This window comes from Mesoplodon mirus (genome assembly GCF_964341445.2).
Source record: "Mesoplodon mirus genome assembly, chromosome: 13".
Classification (NCBI taxonomy): domain Eukaryota; kingdom Metazoa; phylum Chordata; class Mammalia; order Artiodactyla; family Ziphiidae; genus Mesoplodon; species Mesoplodon mirus.
In genome coordinates this window covers 8,955,904-8,972,945 of record NC_138989.1, presented here as the reverse complement: position 1 = coordinate 8,972,945, position 17,042 = coordinate 8,955,904, and the positions used below count along the sequence as shown (strand labels likewise).

General features: G+C 47.1%; 2 protein-coding genes across 8 annotated transcripts in view; one reads left to right on the top strand and one right to left on the bottom strand.

Moving 5' to 3' along the window:
• Positions 1-9,757, top strand: part of HVCN1 (hydrogen voltage gated channel 1) — a 34,131-nt gene extending 24,374 nt beyond the window's left edge. For all 4 annotated transcript variants that reach the window (XM_082641380.1, XM_082641378.1, XM_082641377.1 and 1 more), the window contains 5 exons: positions 326-601; positions 5,204-5,308; positions 6,881-7,112; positions 9,155-9,267; positions 9,628-9,757. In XM_082641380.1, the coding sequence (XP_082497506.1) occupies positions 326-601; positions 5,204-5,308; positions 6,881-7,112; positions 9,155-9,267; positions 9,628-9,693 (792 nt within the window). In that variant the 3' untranslated portion in view covers positions 9,694-9,757. The remainder of the gene's footprint in view (positions 1-325; positions 602-5,203; positions 5,309-6,880; positions 7,113-9,154; positions 9,268-9,627) is intronic.
• Positions 5,333-17,042, bottom strand: part of TCTN1 (tectonic family member 1) — a 33,424-nt gene continuing 21,714 nt past the window's right edge. Inside the window, exons 9-15 of one of the 4 annotated variants that reach the window (XM_082641371.1) lie at positions 16,658-16,783; positions 16,175-16,260; positions 15,502-15,642; positions 13,728-13,890; positions 11,548-11,673; positions 10,966-11,110; positions 5,333-6,338 (exon numbers count right to left, since the gene is read on the bottom strand). In XM_082641371.1, the coding sequence (XP_082497497.1) occupies positions 10,967-11,110; positions 11,548-11,673; positions 13,728-13,890; positions 15,502-15,642; positions 16,175-16,260; positions 16,658-16,783 (786 nt within the window). In that variant the 3' untranslated portion in view covers positions 5,333-6,338; position 10,966. Of the gene's footprint in view, positions 6,339-7,115; positions 7,205-9,327; positions 9,574-9,944; positions 10,086-10,965; positions 11,111-11,547; positions 11,674-13,727; positions 13,891-15,501; positions 15,643-16,174; positions 16,261-16,657; positions 16,784-17,042 lie in introns of those variants that run through there. The other 3 variants (XM_082641372.1, XM_082641373.1, XM_082641370.1) reach the window with 3 other exon arrangements.

Below are 17,042 nucleotides of genomic sequence, written 5' to 3'. Positions count from 1 at the left end.
TGGGCTGCTCTTCCAGTATTTACATGAGGGCCCGTGGTGGGTGTTTTGCGACTGGGTGGCAGTACCTCTCCTGTTGGTTACTGCCAACCAGACCACGGTGGCAGGCCTGACGGAATCTGGGGTTTCCTGTTGCCTCAGCGGCCCTGAGACCCTGGATTCCAAAAATAAATGCACGAGAAACCACTGTGACCTCATGGTCTGTGCTTGCACGGTGCTCTGAGCACAGGGACTGTCTTCACCCCGTGGCCCGGCCCAGTGGGGGCCCTGCTCCCCCAGAGTGACAGACGGGCCACCTGAGCGCTTCCTCTCTGTCCCCTCCCTTCAGGCAGTCACCCGCAGGGCCAGGGTGGCTCCCGCCGAGAGGATGAGCAAGTTCTTGAAGCACTTCACCGTCGTTGGGGATGACTACCACGCGTGGAACATCAACTACAAGAAGTGGGAGAATGAAGAGGAGGAGGAGGAGGAGCAGCCACCGCCCACACCGGCCTCGGGCACGGAGGGCAGAGCTGCCGACCCTGCCGAGGCCCCTGCCCCCGTGCCCAGGCCCCGCCTCGACTTCAGGACCACTTTGAGGAAGCTCTTCAGCGCCCACAGGTTTCAGGTAGGTGGGCAGAGGCCCGAGATGCCTGGGGTGGGGCAGAGCCGTCAGCAAAGAGTCACGAGGGCAGGGTGGGGGCCCATCTCTGCCTCCAGCTTCTTCACACACATCTACTGAGCACTGACCATGTGCTGGGCAGGTCCCATGTGGTCTGGGGCAAAATAAGTCCTCATCCAAAAGTCAATTAAAGTTCATCACCTGATGAATGGATAAATAAAATGTGATCTCTCTGTCCTCAGCCATAGAAAGGACTGAAGCACTGACACAGGCTACAATTTGGATGAACCTTGTCAGCGTGAGCCTAAGTGGAAGAAGCCAGACACAAAAGGCCGCATGTCTTATAATTCCATTTATATGAAATGTCAGAACACGTAAATCCACAGAGACAGCAGATTGGAGGGAATGGAAGTGGGGGAGTGACTGCTTAATGGATACAGAGTTTCCATTTGCAGGAATGAAAACGTTCCGGAACTAGATAATAGTGATGGTTGCACAACCTTGTGAATGTGCTTAATGCCTCTGGACTTCATGCCAACTTTAAAATAGTTAAAATGGTAAATTTTATGTTATGCAAAATTTACCACACACACACAAAGGAGACTGGGGTGGGGGGGCAGTCTCTTCTTTTGTGAAGTGATGCCAAAAATATCTGCCTTGCTTAACCCACCGCCAGCCTCCAGGTGTGGTTATGGGGTGACCCTGAGAGGGAGACGCAGACTTCAAAGAATAGCAAAGGGAATGGGACTTCTACAGGGTTCAATGTCTGTCCCAACATCTGCCGACTTTGAAGGACAAACGCGGGTGGAGTCTGGCCAGCCCTGTCTGAACCCCACCCCACGTCCCCGATGTGGGCAGGCAGGTGTCTGGAAGCATGTTCTGAGTCCCAGGAGAAAGCAGGAGGCTCCTTGTCAGCCCAGTCCCTGAACGGAGCCATTTTGGGGTCCCTGCTGCAGGGATAACTACGATAATCCAGCCCCTCCCTAGAGCTAACGTCCCCCCTGGAAGCAGAGAGAAGCAGCCCTTGCCTCTCCCGTCACTGACTTTGTTCCACGGTAAAATAGAAAGAAGGAATTATTTTAGTCTTTTTTTTTCCACTCTCGTGTGACTTGCAGAAACAAAGCAGGCAACACAGCACTCCTGACAGCTTAGTGCTTTCCTCTGTGGCTCTGACAGAAGAGAAGACGTGGTGTTAAGTTGTTGGTGTTGAACTCCCAAACCCTCGATTTCAGGAGAGAAGGAAGGAGCCAGCTTCCTTCCAGCTGCAAGGGGAGCCCTTGGGAGGTCCCACCTCTCCTGACCGGGCCCCCCAGGGGCCCGTGGCTCTGGGGGAAAGCAGAGTAGAGATGTTTATTCATTCACTCAGCAGTGCAGTCGCTTCTTAGCTTCTGCTATGTGCCAGGGGTACAGCAGTGAGCGTGGTGGGCATGTCCCTGCCCTCACTCTTGGAGGATTAAAGGTCCGTGAAGAGGTGGGCATTCCACTAATCAGACAGATGCTGGAATCAAGTGGAGAGAAGTCCTCTGTAGGGAAACTGAAGGGGGCTCTGAGAGATCTTGGGGGTGGGGGAGACCCGACCTAGGCTGTGAGGTGGAGGACGTGTGATAGAGGAGGTGACATTTCACTTGACACCTCAAGGTTGGGCAGGAGTGAGCTCTGTGGATGGGAGGGGAGGAGCTTCCCAGGCAGAGGGGGCCATGTTTGCAAAGGGCCCGGGGGGAGGAAAGGGTCTTCAGTATTCGAGGATTTGAGAAGGGTCCTCGTGGCTTCTATGTATCCAGTAGAGGGAGAGGAGGCACTGGAAGGCCATCCGTGGGCAGTGGACAGCCATCGAAGGTTCTGAGTATGGGGGTGGGGAGGGGTTGACATGAGCAGTTTGTAGAGGGGCCCAGAGTAGAAGCAGGGAGGCCACCTTGGAGTAGGGGTGAGGGTTTAAGGGTTTGATCTCTGCAGATAGAGTCAGCATACAAAGATTCTGGAATCCCTTTCTTGGGTGCAGTCTCCACCTATTCCCATGGTTTGAGGTGACCAAGGTGACATGATATATAGTTAACTGTTGTCACTTCTCCCACAGAATGGCACAACCAACCAAGGGAGAGAATTTGGGGTGAGTCAGGCCTCTGTACGAACGGGCAGGGTAGCTGGACTAGGGGAGGATGGCCAGAAGGCCAGGAGCCTCACTTTTATTACCTGCTCACCGTGGCCGGGCCCTCTGCTGAGCTCTCCTCACACATTGTCTCACACGATGCTCCCCTTGTCACTCAGGGTAGAAAATGTGGCCAAGCCCATTATCCCCTGAAGGAAGCTGAAGCTTAGAGTTAACGTTGAGGCTCAGCAGAGTTGAGAACTGTGCCCAAGGTCCAGGCTAACGGGGGAGCCGGCCCAGGACTGGCTGCCTCACAGTCCACGCTCTGTGCTGCTGCGTGCTGAGGCTAGGCACAGCCATTTTCCAGTGACGATTTGGAATTAACCAGCTTCCCTGAATCCTCAGCATTTTTCTTTGTGATGTGGCTCCCTTCAGAACTAGTACTGCCTTGTCAACTGGCAAATTCAGGGCCTTAGGGATTAGTTCATAGAGGCTGCAGTTGGGACCTGGGCATTATAGTTTGTGACCTTGGGTCTCTCTCTCTCACTTCTTAAAATTGAGGTGAGATTCACATAAAGTTAATCACTTTAAAGTGAATAATTCAGTGGCATTTATTTAGTACATTCACAATGTTGTCCAACTGTCAACCACTATCTAGTTCCAGAACATTTCCATCACCCCAAAAAGAGATCTAGTACCCATTAAACAATAACCCCCAATCCCCGATAAACACTAATCTACTTTCTGTCTCTATTGATTTGCCTATTCTGGACATTTCATGTAAATGGAATCATAAAATATATGTGGTCTTTTCTGTTGGGCTTCTTTCACTTAGCATAATATTTTCTAGGTTCATCCACATTGTAGCATGTGTCAGTGCTTTCATTCTTTTTTTATGGCTGAATATTCAGTCTGTTTTTAATAACTCTGTGCCTTGGTTTTAGACCAGATGAGCTCTTAGATCCCTTTAGGTCTAAAAACCAAAGAGGGAGGGAGGAAAGAAAGAAGGAAAGAAGGACCTCACCTGAGGCTTGAGTATTTTTTTGGCTGCGTTGGGTCTTCGTTGCTGCACGTGGGCTCTCTCTAGTTGTGGCGAGCAGGGGCTACTCTTCATTGCAGTGCACGGGCTTCTCATCGCAGTGGCTTCTCTTGTTGCAGAGCATGGGCTCTAGGCGCGCAGGCTTCAGTAGTTGTGGCACACGGGCTTAGTAGTTGTGGCTCGCAGGCTCAGTAGTTGTGGTGCACAGGCTTAGTTGCTCCGTGGCATGTGGGATCTTCCCGGACCAGGGATCGAACCTGCATCCCCTGCATTGGCAGGTGGATTCTTAACCACTGAGCCACCAGGGAAGTCCCTTGAACCTTTACTAAGCTACTGAATTTGGATTTGTCTGAAAACTTCATTACAAAGCACTTTGCCATACAATTTTCACAATAAACCATGTCATCAAATACTTTAATTACTGAAATAGTTACTACAGGTTGAAATGGTCAAAAGGTTTAATAGTCCACTCTTTATAGGCCTGAACTTGTTTAATTTCACCCTGAAACTGTAGAAACTGCCAAGATAATGGCAGATTAATTTTCAGAGATCAAAATCTATCTACCTGAGAGTGTAAAAGGCAAGGCCCTGGGGGAAGTAAGTGATGGTCCAGTATTTCCTAGGGAAGAGAAGGGTCACACAGTGTCCTTTGGGGTTCCTCCCATTGCTGCCATTTCCACCAGCACCATGTCATCCCCAGGGTCTCCCCAAATGCCATCACCTCCACCCCTTTAATGTCCTCACCATCATCACCACCTCCGTCACCATGACTACCCCCACTGTCATCGATATGACCACCCACTCACTTCACCCTAGTCCCCACCTTCCTCCCCCCTCCAGCAGGTCACAAAACCCACCGGATTGTCATTCCTACAGCAGCTCTTCTCTGTTCTCCAGGAGACACAGGACTCCCTCCCCCTTCACGCCCAGCGAGCACATGGGAGTTGGGGTGGGTACCTCATGGCTCCAGCCAGAAGCTCTTTCATGGGCACAGTGGACGTCACTCTAACCCAGCTGCCTGAAGGAGGCCATATCTCTGAGGCTGGATGTTTTAAATTTTAAATTGCTTATTGAGCATCTGTTCTGGGCGTAACCTGGCAAGAGCAATCCCCAGAACTAGAAAAATAAACGCTTTTAGAAACTTTAGTATTTTTTGCCATCTAGGAATTAGCAGTTTGGTTGGAGAGATGCTGAGAAGCAGTGAATTTATGAGTAAGAGAAAGACCAGTGGTGACCGAGGGTCAGTCAGTGAGCCACACAGAGGCTTTAGGACAGGCACTGCCCAGGGCTGGAAGGAGGGGCTCCTGTCCAGAGGAGCTGGCCCCCAGCAGGCTCCCTGCAGGGCGCTCGGGCTGTGGGCAGTGGCCTACCATCCTTGGCATCTTTCCCCAGTGGTTTCACTCAGATGTTTCCAGCCCTTAAAGATGAAAGGAGGGTCCCCATTTAGGTCTCATGGTTTCTTGCTTCTTCCCTTGGTCCACAGGTTATCATCATCTGCCTGGTCATTCTGGATGCCCTCCTGGTGCTCGCTGAGCTCGTTCTGGACCTGAAGATCATCCAGCCTGACAAGAATAACTATGCCGCCAGGGTACTGTGTCCGCAGCCCTTTAATGTGGTTCACTCTGTGGGTGGGCAGGGTGGGGCAGCACCTGCCTTGGAGTAACCAGGTCTATTTGAGGGTAGTTTGATTGGGTGCTTTCAGTCAAAGAGCAGAGAAAATGTCTTCCTTTCCCAATTATATATACGAATTTACTACAAGCAGGAAACCTCCTCAAGTCACTTGATGGCTTGAACCTTGAGCTATCCTAGACCACTGAGCTGGAGTTTGTCACTGATTATCAAACCAGGAGCATGATTCCTTCCCATCCCCCAGAGGAAGATGAGCTGTTTTTCCTCCTGTCAACATTCTGATGTGGTCCCTGTGCTGGAGCCATTTGGGGGATGTACCCACCATTTATTCCCTGATTCACAGTTCCTGCCTGAGCCCACCCCAGACATTGACCCAAAGGGCAGTGGACACACTGAAAATGCACTGTGCGGCCCATCACCAGTAACTGGGGAGAAGGCCAGGGGCTTAAAAGCATCTCCCCACACCCTTTGAAAAAAATTCAGTGGACAATGAAAAAATGTCTTTTCAAATGGTAAAAGAGCAGGCAGAAAATATTAAACTTCCTTCCTACTTGTGGCCCCTTTCACCACGGCAGCCGTTAACGTTTTCTTCTGTGCCAACCCAAGTCCTCCCATAGATAGATGATTATCTTTCCTCTCCCTCTGTTGTTTAATAGAATCAGTAATATACCTCCTATACTCACTGTCTTGTGCCTCTTTCTTTACTTTTTATTATGAAAAGTGGCAAATATACATTTTGCTGTATTTGCTTTCTTTATATATATACATATCCACAAACCCACCCCACACCCATCTATTTTTGTCTGACCATTCGAAAGTTAGACATCACGGCACTTCCCCCTAAATACTAAATATCCAAACTGTCCCAAATTTGGTCACTGTGAGCCTCTTCAAGCCGACTGCTCTGTCCTCTTGACATGACTCCATAGCCTTTGAGCGTTTCCTTGTTTTCTGGCCCCGGATGATGTCCCAGCTCATTCGTACTTTCCCTGCCCCGGAATGGAAAAAGGTTACTTTAGTGAAGGCTAGTATTTATAAATCAAGATCTGGGAACTCTCTTCACTTACCATCTTACCATCATTTCTAGTTGATACATACGGATCAGCCTTGGTCTTTTGAACAATTGCATAATGCTCCATGTGGAGGTACCATAATGCATTTAACAAGTGCCCTAGTCTAGTGGACATTTCTGTTGTTCTCCAAACAATGTAGAAAATCTTTTGTGCTGCAAATGATGTTGCAGTAAATATCCTTACTGTCTTTGTGCACACATGAGCTTTGCAGGGCCAAAGGGCATGGTGGATGTTTTCAACTGCCATTGCCCCACTGCCCTTTAGAGAGCAACGTGTGTGCTGTTCCCAGCCACAGTCCAGCCCAAGAACAGCGCCTGGTGCCGGCCGGAATTTGGGATTGGTCAAATGAATGGATTCTCTCGGTGACCGGGCAGGTGCATTCAAGGCCAGCTCGTCCGTGTGACCTGCCCCAGCCCATGACAGCCTGAGTCTATTCTGTATCTCCTTGTCCCCTTCAGGTGTTCCACTACATGAGCATTGCCATCTTGACCTTTTTTATGATGGAGATTTTCTTTAAAATATTTGTCTTCCGCTTGGAGTTCTTTCACCACAAGTTTGAAATCCTGGACGCCATCGTCGTGGTGGTTTCCTTCGTCCTCGACGTTGTCCTCCTTTTCCGGGAGCACGAGTTTGAGGCTCTAGGGCTGCTGATTCTGCTCCGCCTGTGGCGGGTGGCCCGGATCATCAACGGTATGTCCCCTGTGCTCCTGGGCTGGGGGGGGCGGGGGATGGGACAGTGGGTGGAGCCTGGAAGGGGCGCAGAGGCCCTGGTCCTCCTCCTCCTGGCAACCAAGAGAAACATGAAGTGGTCTGATTTGATGTCCCACTGTCACCTTTGTGGCTACAAATAGACATCAGGACATGTGCTCTGAGAGGAAGTGCCTTTCTCCTTCAAACTCTCATTTCTATGATTACTGAAAGATGTTTATGGCAAGGGTTAGACTAGTCCCTGATCAATCCCTGCCGGCTTGGTTCCCAAAGCACCTTTGTTTTTCATTTGGTGTTTCCTGGAGAGTGTTCTACCAAACCCCATCCCACCTTGGGAGGGGAACCTTCGGAAGGGGAGCAAGGAAGCTGAGAAATGCTGTACACTAGACTCTACCCCCTTTGAGAAAGTCACAACACGAGCTAGCGCGCTGAAGGCTCTGAGAACTGTAATTGTTTTCCAAGTTGACCAGTTCAACACTTTGGGAGGAAATAACACCTATGAGCGTGCTGTAGACTCTGGCTCTGGAGGACACACTTGGGAAAATACTGCTTTACCGTATTTCAGGTACAGATCCTCTTCCTCACACACTCTCTGTTGGTGCAGGGAGCCTCCATGCCAGAGAAGCCGTTTGTGCTGCGATTTTATGTGGACCTAGTGACCGGTTAGCGGTTCAGCCATCAGCGAACTAGTCAGAGTTGATCAAATGCCTGTCCTCGGACTTGCCGCATCAGAATCACCCTCAACACTTTAAGTGGAGAGTCTGGTGCGGAGCCCAGAGGGAGGGGTCCGTCTGTGAAGCACTCCCAGATGATTGGGTGTCCGGCAGGGTTGGGAATCCCTAGACTAGTCCCCAACACGTCGGGCTGTGGGTCGCTGTCAGGACACTGAGTGAGCGACAGTGCAGCCTGTTGGAAGCAGGCCCATCCCCTGCTGGGCACAGTGAGCCCCATCGTGCCTCCCGGGCTCTGTGGCCGCCTGCTGTGGTGCCACCCGGCCGGGGAAGGGGCTGTGCGAGCGGCCCTGTAGGGCATGTGGGCTTTGGGGGCGGCCAGTTCAGATCTAGTGATTAAAGTAAAGCCTATTAAGAACCTTTATTTGGGTTCTGTCAAAGGAAATAATGGAGCCTTTTCAGATAATATTTTAGATGCTTATGTCGACTTTTTCATCTAATCTAACAGAAAAATACTCTCTGCAAAGGTTATGTGAGGTAGATAGACCATGACTGATTCTAAATGACTCATGAAGCAGTTACTACCCAGTACTCTCACATCACACTGTTGTGAGATTTGTTCATTTTCTTTGTCTAAATGGCAGCGAGGCATACGACTGGCTATTGCCCGTTATTACATTGCTATCAAATTTAGTAGCGTGACTGAAGCAACACAAGGCTAAACCGGATTCAGTGAGACAACCAGGAACACTGTGGACCAGGGACGGCTACTCCCAGGCCTTGTGGGCGCCACACGTGTGGGGGAGGGTCCGGACTCCGTCACTCACACTTGGAAAGGGGCAGAGCGGCCCCACTGCAGCCAGTCTTTGAGGCCGTGTCCACAGTGTGGTGTGGGCATTTGGGACCCCCACCCCGGCCCCCAAGCCAAGATGCAGGTCATTGCCTGACAACTAACCTGGCCACAACTCTGGAGGCAGAAAGTTGGCAAAGTGACAGTCCCAACCCCAAGCTTGAGCATTTCCAGGCTTGCACTTAGTGCCTTTTGAACAACTGCTGCTAAGTAGCAAGACTGCTGTGAACTGCCCCCTACTAGGGAGCTTAACCTTCATCTGATCAGTGATTACTTTTAAGGATTTCTCACACCGGACAAGCCAAAGAAGTATTTCGCAGCTGGGTACTGAGTAGCTCAGAAATGAAAAATCTGACCCTCCTAGTTCTGATGCCTTTAAGCCATGATGACTGTTTTACTTGTCACCACTCTTCCCAGCTATACATTTGTAAGGAATACAGGTTTTTTCCCAAGGGGCTAAATTAGAGACCAGTATCATGGAGACCATCGCAATTATTTTTCAGGGATAATTATCTCGGTTAAGACACGTTCTGAACGGCAACTACTAAGGTTAAAACAGATAAATATACAACTGGCCACCAAGATCCAACACCTTGAATTCAGCTGCTCTGAGAAGGTAAGAAGGTGTCTGGGGAAACGCCCTCTGTACACAGATCGTTCCCTCCCTCCAGCCTGAGCTTCTCCAGGCCAGGCCTCTGCTCACTCAGTGCCCTTAGCCCGGAGCCCACTTCCCTCGGTCAGGCCTTCCTTGTCCTTTCGGATTCAGTTTAGGCGTTGCCTCCTTCCCTGCAGCTTCGCCAGGCCTCTCTCCTCACTGCCATTGCTGCTGCGCCCCGGCTGACTGATTGCACGAGGAGTATGGCTTTCATTCAGCTCTGCGTCCCTGTGCGTGTCTGGGGCTCACTCTGTGACTGCCACATCCCTGGTGAGGCTCAGAAGGTAAATTCAGTTATTTGTCTGCTTTTTCTAATAACAGGAACAAGAAATTGAAAGACTTAACAAGCTATTGAGACAGCATGGACTTCTTGGTGAGGTGAACTAGAGGCATACCTGCTCCACCCCAAAGGGAAGACCTGCCTCACGGGCTTGTGACGAGGAAGACAGCCGCCCCTCCTGGGGCCATGTTGGGGAGAGGTTTGCTTTGATGGCTTTGCCTCACTGCCGCCAGCTCGGATTCTGGGGGACACAGTCTTTCAGAGGCTCTATTTCTCCCTTGGTGTGACTGAGAACGTCCCATCCCATTCCCACCCCACACTGTTTAACAAATGTATCATAAACTATATTTTTCTCATGCTCAACACTTGACTCTTGCTTGAAAATGAACAACAAGCTGGACAATTACTAGCTATATATAAAACTTAATCTCATCAAATGTACAGTTTTCACATTTCACATGTATGTTAAGGAACCAGTGCATCCTTTCATATAACCACTCTGAAAGACAAAAGAGAAAAAAGAGAGCTACCTTAGTTATCGGCACATTCTAGAAAAGTCTTTTCTATTTCCAAGCCGTTCTAAACAGCTAATCACAATGTCCCCCAAGGGGCTTGTTCTCAAGTACCCAGCCCCTCCTCTGCATCCTCCAGCTTTTAGCTGGCTCCACCCAGTTCTGCCCCCTGACAACATTTTTCTCAATTACTGTACAATTAATGTATAAAATAAACTCTCTCCTTCCCGCGGGCCCTCCTACTATATTCTTTCTAGGTTCAGCTGCTTGGAATCACTCTGTGGCATCCTATACCGGCCCACTAGCTGGAGAGCAAGCTAGCTCCAGTGCCTGGTACAGAAGTAGCAATTAGACCCAAGACTCCACAGTAATTAACATGACATTTGGGGGAAGATCCCCTCATGAGGCCTTGTACTCTACTTGCATGATTTTATGCAACTTGCTATTTTTGTACTCATTTTAACGGGACCTGAAAAGAAAGCCTGAACTAAAAATAATATTTTAAAAAATAACTCACATTAAAGCAGGGGATGAATAAACTGGATAAACCCTCAACGCCTGCACTACTTCAAGGTCTGTTCTCTTTACGTTCTTCCCAAAGGTGCAACTTGGCTTCTGCATATGACCTATGTGTTGAAAGTACTGGAAATGGCCAAGCCAGACCCCTTCTAAAGTCAAAGCAAGTAGAATAAAATTCCCAAAGGGAGAAAAGAGAGGAGGGAAGTGAGTGGAGAGGGGAAGTGTGTCGGTCTGGGGGCAACCTCAAGGGTTATACGTATAATAAAGTGGGATGTCTCCGAGGAGCCCTGGGCCCCACACGTGCTTGATTAGACAGGTGTGGTGTTGTTTCCCTATTTAATGACTTACGTCAAACAAACGGGAAGAAGAAATTAAAGGGCAGCCTAGCATTGATGGTTGGCCGAGCTCTGAAGCCTGCCTCTGCAGGTGCAGACACATCCACAAAAGTAACCGCAGTGGAAATAAGAATTGTCCTTTTATTTCCTGAGTTGGTCTGTAATAAAAAAAAAATCAGAGTGATGCAAGCCCTGCCATCCAGTGTGTTCACCAGGATAACAAAGATGGGACAGCTTTCATTTCCTTCCTCACCCGACCACTGTTGGTTCATGAACCTGGTAGGTACGTGGAGGGCTAATCAGCCATTAACTCAGAGGAGAGATACAATTTTCACTCAGGTTATTCTTACACATCGATGTCATTCACAACTCAAGACAAGAGTTTTAAAGATCAAGTCTAAACAAGAATGTTAATGTGAATAAAACCCCTGTGTTCAGGGGAGTTTTTTTCTCCAAGTAAAAGATAATGACTGCTAAATTGTTTTAAGAATCCAGATTGTTTAAATTTTAATTATCTTTTTTACAAAATAAATTTCACCTATCACAGTTTTGTCTGGACTCATGTCTTAACCTATACCTTTAAAATTAGGCCTACCTCAGGAAACGAGGTTGAAATCAGATTTGCAGTTACATTGACGATTTTAGCCTGTGGGTTCAGTAAGGATCCGTATTTAGTCCACTTCACTTCTATAGCCAACGCCACTGGGAGCTGGCAAGAATCCTGCAAAACAAAATGCCATTAATCAATTTGAGTATTAAACAACCTCAAGTCAAACTTAATCTGCAGTTCAGAGTTTTAATTACAAAATGTTTCACATATTACAAAATGTTCTGAACAAGAGGATGAATAGACTCTAGAAGATGAGATAAAAACAGCTTAGAAAAAGCACATATTTTAAAGTACTCAATGCTCCAAAAATATTTTAACACCTGAAGCATAATTTTTCCATCCCTTCCCATCTCTAAAGAGGCCAGCATTACCTGGCAGCTGTGGTAACCCCAATACCCAACTGTGGAACCTCCAGGGCCTTAACAGCTCTAACTGCACCTGCCTGTTTACATCTACCTCAGAGATACTTCAGGAGAGAAGTTGGCACGGGGGGAGGGGGAGAGGGAGAACGGTATTATTAACAGACAGAAATGAAACCTGACTGCATATCATGTTAAAGTGCACTTAGAGGAAATTCAAGTGCTTCCTTTTCACTTATCTGATTTCATCAGTTGGCAATTAAGATGCTACATCAGGGTATACAGGCGGCATCTTAAGCTGTCAAAGACGTTAACTCTCCCTCTGCACCAAGAGCGCTGGTGCCAAAATGAAGCTGCCCGAGTTCAGGCGACACTGGGACCTGGGCCTGAGGCCTCTGCCCAGGACCCCTGTTTGCTCAGCCCCAAGGGGAAAATGGGCGAGGGGGCCTTCCAGACCTCTTTCCTGCCTTTACAGTCTCGTCAGTTGGCAAATGTAATAATGTTGAAGCTGCCCAACGGGGAGATGGAGTTCCACTGGAGTATTCTACTTTTGTGACATTTTTCCACAATAAAAAGTTTTTAAAAATACATCTCTTTAGGGCATGAAAAGCTAGCAGGCCTGCTAAATTTGGTGCCTGCCAAAAAGGCACGGGTGGAATTCCCTGGCTTAGAACTGCCTTTTAAGAAATTTGCAAGCTGAAAAATCCTTGAGAATATCCCGTTATTAGGAAAAGATGCAACACACAGCTGGTATCCACTGAGCTTAGCAGATGCTCTCGTGCGGGCTATGCCTAGAAGGCTGGTACCGAACCCGTTCCAGGCCCTCTGAGCTCCCCGACCAGCGCAGACCCCAGCAGTGCTGGTGTCTGCACTGCTGCCCCTCTCCCCCCAACCTACGTCTCCCCTTCTGAGGGATAACTAATAACGGGATGTCTTAACCATCTCTGAGAAACCAGAAGCAATTCGCCTGGTTCACTGAGGCAGCGGAGCTGAGCCAAGGCCCAGCCGAACAGCAGGGACTGAGCAACCACGGGTCCCTGCTGGGGACTCGGTGGGGAGGGCGGGATCGGAGCTAGTCCTCAACCCCAGTATCCCCATGCTTTAAATGTGCTAAGCAGGTAATGAGAGGCCTGAAGAAACTGTGACAAGAAAAAGCCGGGCAATTAAAGGATAAGATGGGGAGCACGCCTGCGGTGACGGGGGCTGGCCCCCACTCTGACTGCTGAGACAAAAGAAGAAGGTGGGCAGAAGAACCACACGCGATCCAGAACCTATTTGGAGGACGTCAACTTCCATTAAACTCTTCTGGGAACTTTAGAATTGAAAGCTCTGACATGCGGACTGCTTTTATAGACCAGGGAACAATGGATGAGACAGCTTTGCAGACGGAAGTCTTGTTGAAACAGTCCTGACATTTACCTATCATCTCACGATGCCTAGAGAAGGCCTTACATAACACCAACAAGGAATAGGATGGTGACTGGTAGTGGTTTCCATTTATGGAGTGACCACTAGGCACCATGAATGTTACCTCATGTAACTCTCAACAAGCCCATGAGGTCAGTAATATAGCTATCAGATGAGGAAACAGAGGCTCAAACCTGTAAAACCACTGGCCGAAGGCGACAATGCTAACTAGGGGCAAAATCAGTGTTCAAGATCCAGGCTCATCTAACGACAAAGCCCAAGCTCCTACCCAGAGCCCCCCACCGCCAGCTCCCCCATTGCCTCTACCTCCCCACAGTGAGGGGCAGGTGCACGTTGGAGAGACCACTAGCATGTGGCCTTCAACTTCTCCCCCTTTACCTTCATGTGGGACGTCTGGGTGATGAAATGGACGGGTACCCAGTCCAGCACATCCTGAGCCTGGGAATTTCCAAAAGGGGCCACATAATCTGGGAAGCCCTGGCCCTTCAGCAGGCTCTCCACCTTCTGCGCTACCAGCCGACACGTGATAGCTTTGGTCAGTCTTTTGGGAAAGAAAACAAGGTCAACCAAATGAGGTGATTGTTCAGACCTGCAGTTTTTTGGTTTTTGTTTTTTAAATAAGTGTCAGGGTCATATTTTATTTTGACATTTCTCTGGTACACAAAAAGTACTAAAAATGAGAGACAAGGTATTAGCCTTTATGTTACATCTGCAAAATGCATCACTTTAATACAGTGTTAGTACCCATAACATCTCTGATTATAGAATATCGTACCTGCAGTTTTTACAGCCCTCAACAACACGCATATTCTCTCTAGTTTCTTTTCTCACTCTCTAAAAGGGGATTTTTTGAAGTTAAAGTGTCTCTCACTTTGTGAAATCTTGGTTGGCCAGGGAGATGAATCCAAAACAATGTTTCCCAAACTGTATTCCATGGAGAGGCTCTGTACAAGAAGGGTTCCATGGCCAAAAATTTGGGAACTATTGCATACCCATGTTCCCCCTGAAGTACACTGGCGTACTGAAGGCTCTGAGAAGTGCTTACTTAGTAAGGAATCATGTTTTTAACTTTAATTTGGTGTTTCCCAAACATACTGGACCACAGACTTACCCCTGCTGACATGTTATGGAAATGTATCCCATGGAACCCTCTTTGACAAATGCTAGTCTAAAGCAATCAGAATGATGTAAATGGTGAATATTGTTCTAACCAAAATAATGATGTAGATACCCTGGGGAGACATAAGGATGGGAAGTGAGTGGGTGGTGGGGTAGGGGATCAAAGGAGAAAGAGCCAAATCTTCATCTTCCACAGTGGGAACTCAATAAATAATAAAAGTCATAATAAAATAGATAAGCAACAGGGCCTATTGTATAGCAAAGGGAACTATGTTCAATTGTTGTAATAACCTACCAAGGAAAAGAATCTGAATCTGAAAAGAATATAACTGAATCACTTTGCTGTACACCTGAAATTATAAATCAACTATACTCGAATAAAAAAATTAAAATTAAAAATAAATAAGTCATAAAACCAAAAAAATCAAGAAGTAGCATTACGGGTGGGTTATTTAAATATTTCCAAAAAATATTGGAATTTCCAAAAAATCAGCTGTAAGAGTTGCAAGTGATTGTCTCTGGGATGGGGGAAATGAAGGTAAGAACTGCTGTCTTTAGAACAAGCTATGAAGAGCTGTTTGACATTTTACATTATGTTTGATAATAAAAAGATAAATTAAAAACAGATCACATTCAGGCTGCCTCTCATTGGGTTTGTTGTGCTGAGTACATTAAACTTCAGAAATAAAGGGAGGACTTTCAGAGAACATATTTTTGCTATGAACTCAAGAGCTATGCCACCTTAGAAACAAAACATACGCCTTGAGATTTTTACTCTGCCGTATTTGATAAGCGCAAGGGTTGTAACGCTTTCCTTTGAATCATGACAAATGGTTTATGGTTATGAGAATTAAAATTAGAAAACCAAAACTACATCATTGTAAGTTATTGTTACTGTTGCTACTACCCACTAATAATAATGCTAATGAGCTTGTCAGCTGATGCAGAGGTCTGATTAAAATGCGAAGGGTAAGAATGCTTTGTTTTCTGACCAACACAAATGGGCTCCCACAGAAGCAAGTTACTCTCTTACCTGAGTTTACAGCCAGATTGCATGTTGTAACCAAATAATACTGGGGTCCGGATCCCCGCTATTGCTAAGCAGTCTTGCTCAGCTGTGCTACGAAGAAGAGTAAGTTGTCCATATCTGTTTGTGGTCTGCATAATCCCAGACATTCACAGAAGGTTAAGGGAGTTGCCCAGTACTAAAGCAGCTGATTCTTAGGAGATGGTGTCACATGAGTCACATGAGAGAGACCCAAATATCCCTTCCTCTAGGTCTCGGGAATTTTGACAGTTATTTCCCAGAAGAAGGCAAAAAATAGTTATAACTATTTTCCTTGATTAGGAGATCCTCAAGAGAAAACTTCTCAGAAACAGGCCCTTCAAAATTAACTCCAAATTTTCAAAATCACTCAATTTGTTTAAGAGTCTCTGTTTAAGTATAAAATTAAATACCTCTAAATGTCTGTCAAGCTTTCTGTCTTAAGATTTTCACTGTAAGACACTGACAGTCTCCTGGGCCGTACTGCTCCACACTGTCAGGCTCCACACAGCCCCACCTGCTGTGCAGGCAGAGCCACCCACAGGAAGTTCTGGCGAGACTGGTCTCTCGAGTCCAGCCCTCAGGACTCTCAGCAATAAGAAGTGCAGCCCACACACGTGGACAGGGAAATCAAGCTTCTCTATGGTGCCAAAAAGGATATCCCTTCTGAGGCTGAAATCCAGCAGCTAACGGGAGTCCCACAACATAACCAGGGTTTCCACTGAGAGCAACTGGCTTTGTATTTTGCTGGAAGACAATGCAGAAATGCCCCAAGTAATTCTCATTTTAATAAGGAAATGGCAGAGAGAAAATGAAATGGTTTTCATAATAAAATGTGGGATTACCAACCAATAAAAGAATCTCTCTCCCTACTCAGAACTATAAATATATCTGCTGAGTGTAGGAGTACATCATGCTGTAAAAGAACAAGCTCACGTGGAAGAGAATCTTATTCCCAAATGGAAAAGATACAAGCACTCTGGCTTGATTTCATTACAAACTCCACAGGCTACATGCAAGCCCTTTGTTCCATACAAATGGTTAGATGTGGTAATACTTCGAATTTGAGATTTTTTTTTCCCACTAAGTCATGATTTCTTTATACTTGGCAATTACATACTTATACAAAATTGATCAAACTTACCTGAATAAAATAAATTTCAAACTTTTGTTGGAATGGAACCATTGCACTGCTAACTGCTCCCAGAAGAACAAAGACATCAGCTTTTATTATCTCACCTGCATTTGTATACGTGAGGCTATACTTCACCTAAAAAACAAAATGATACTTCAAATACACCTGTTTCTAATAAATTTCTGTACCTGTATTAATAACTCAGATAAAAAAGCATGTATCTAGGAGGCAAATCCTTTCCTACTTCTCCCTCCACATGTTAAAGCTTTTCTCTCCTGTCCAATCGGATTATGGGAGGTGTTACCTCAGCATCAGCCCCAGCTGACAGACAGGGGCATCTAAGCCTTTCTGTGCCCAATTACGTAAGTTCCAAATCAGCTGGTCTGAGCAGAAT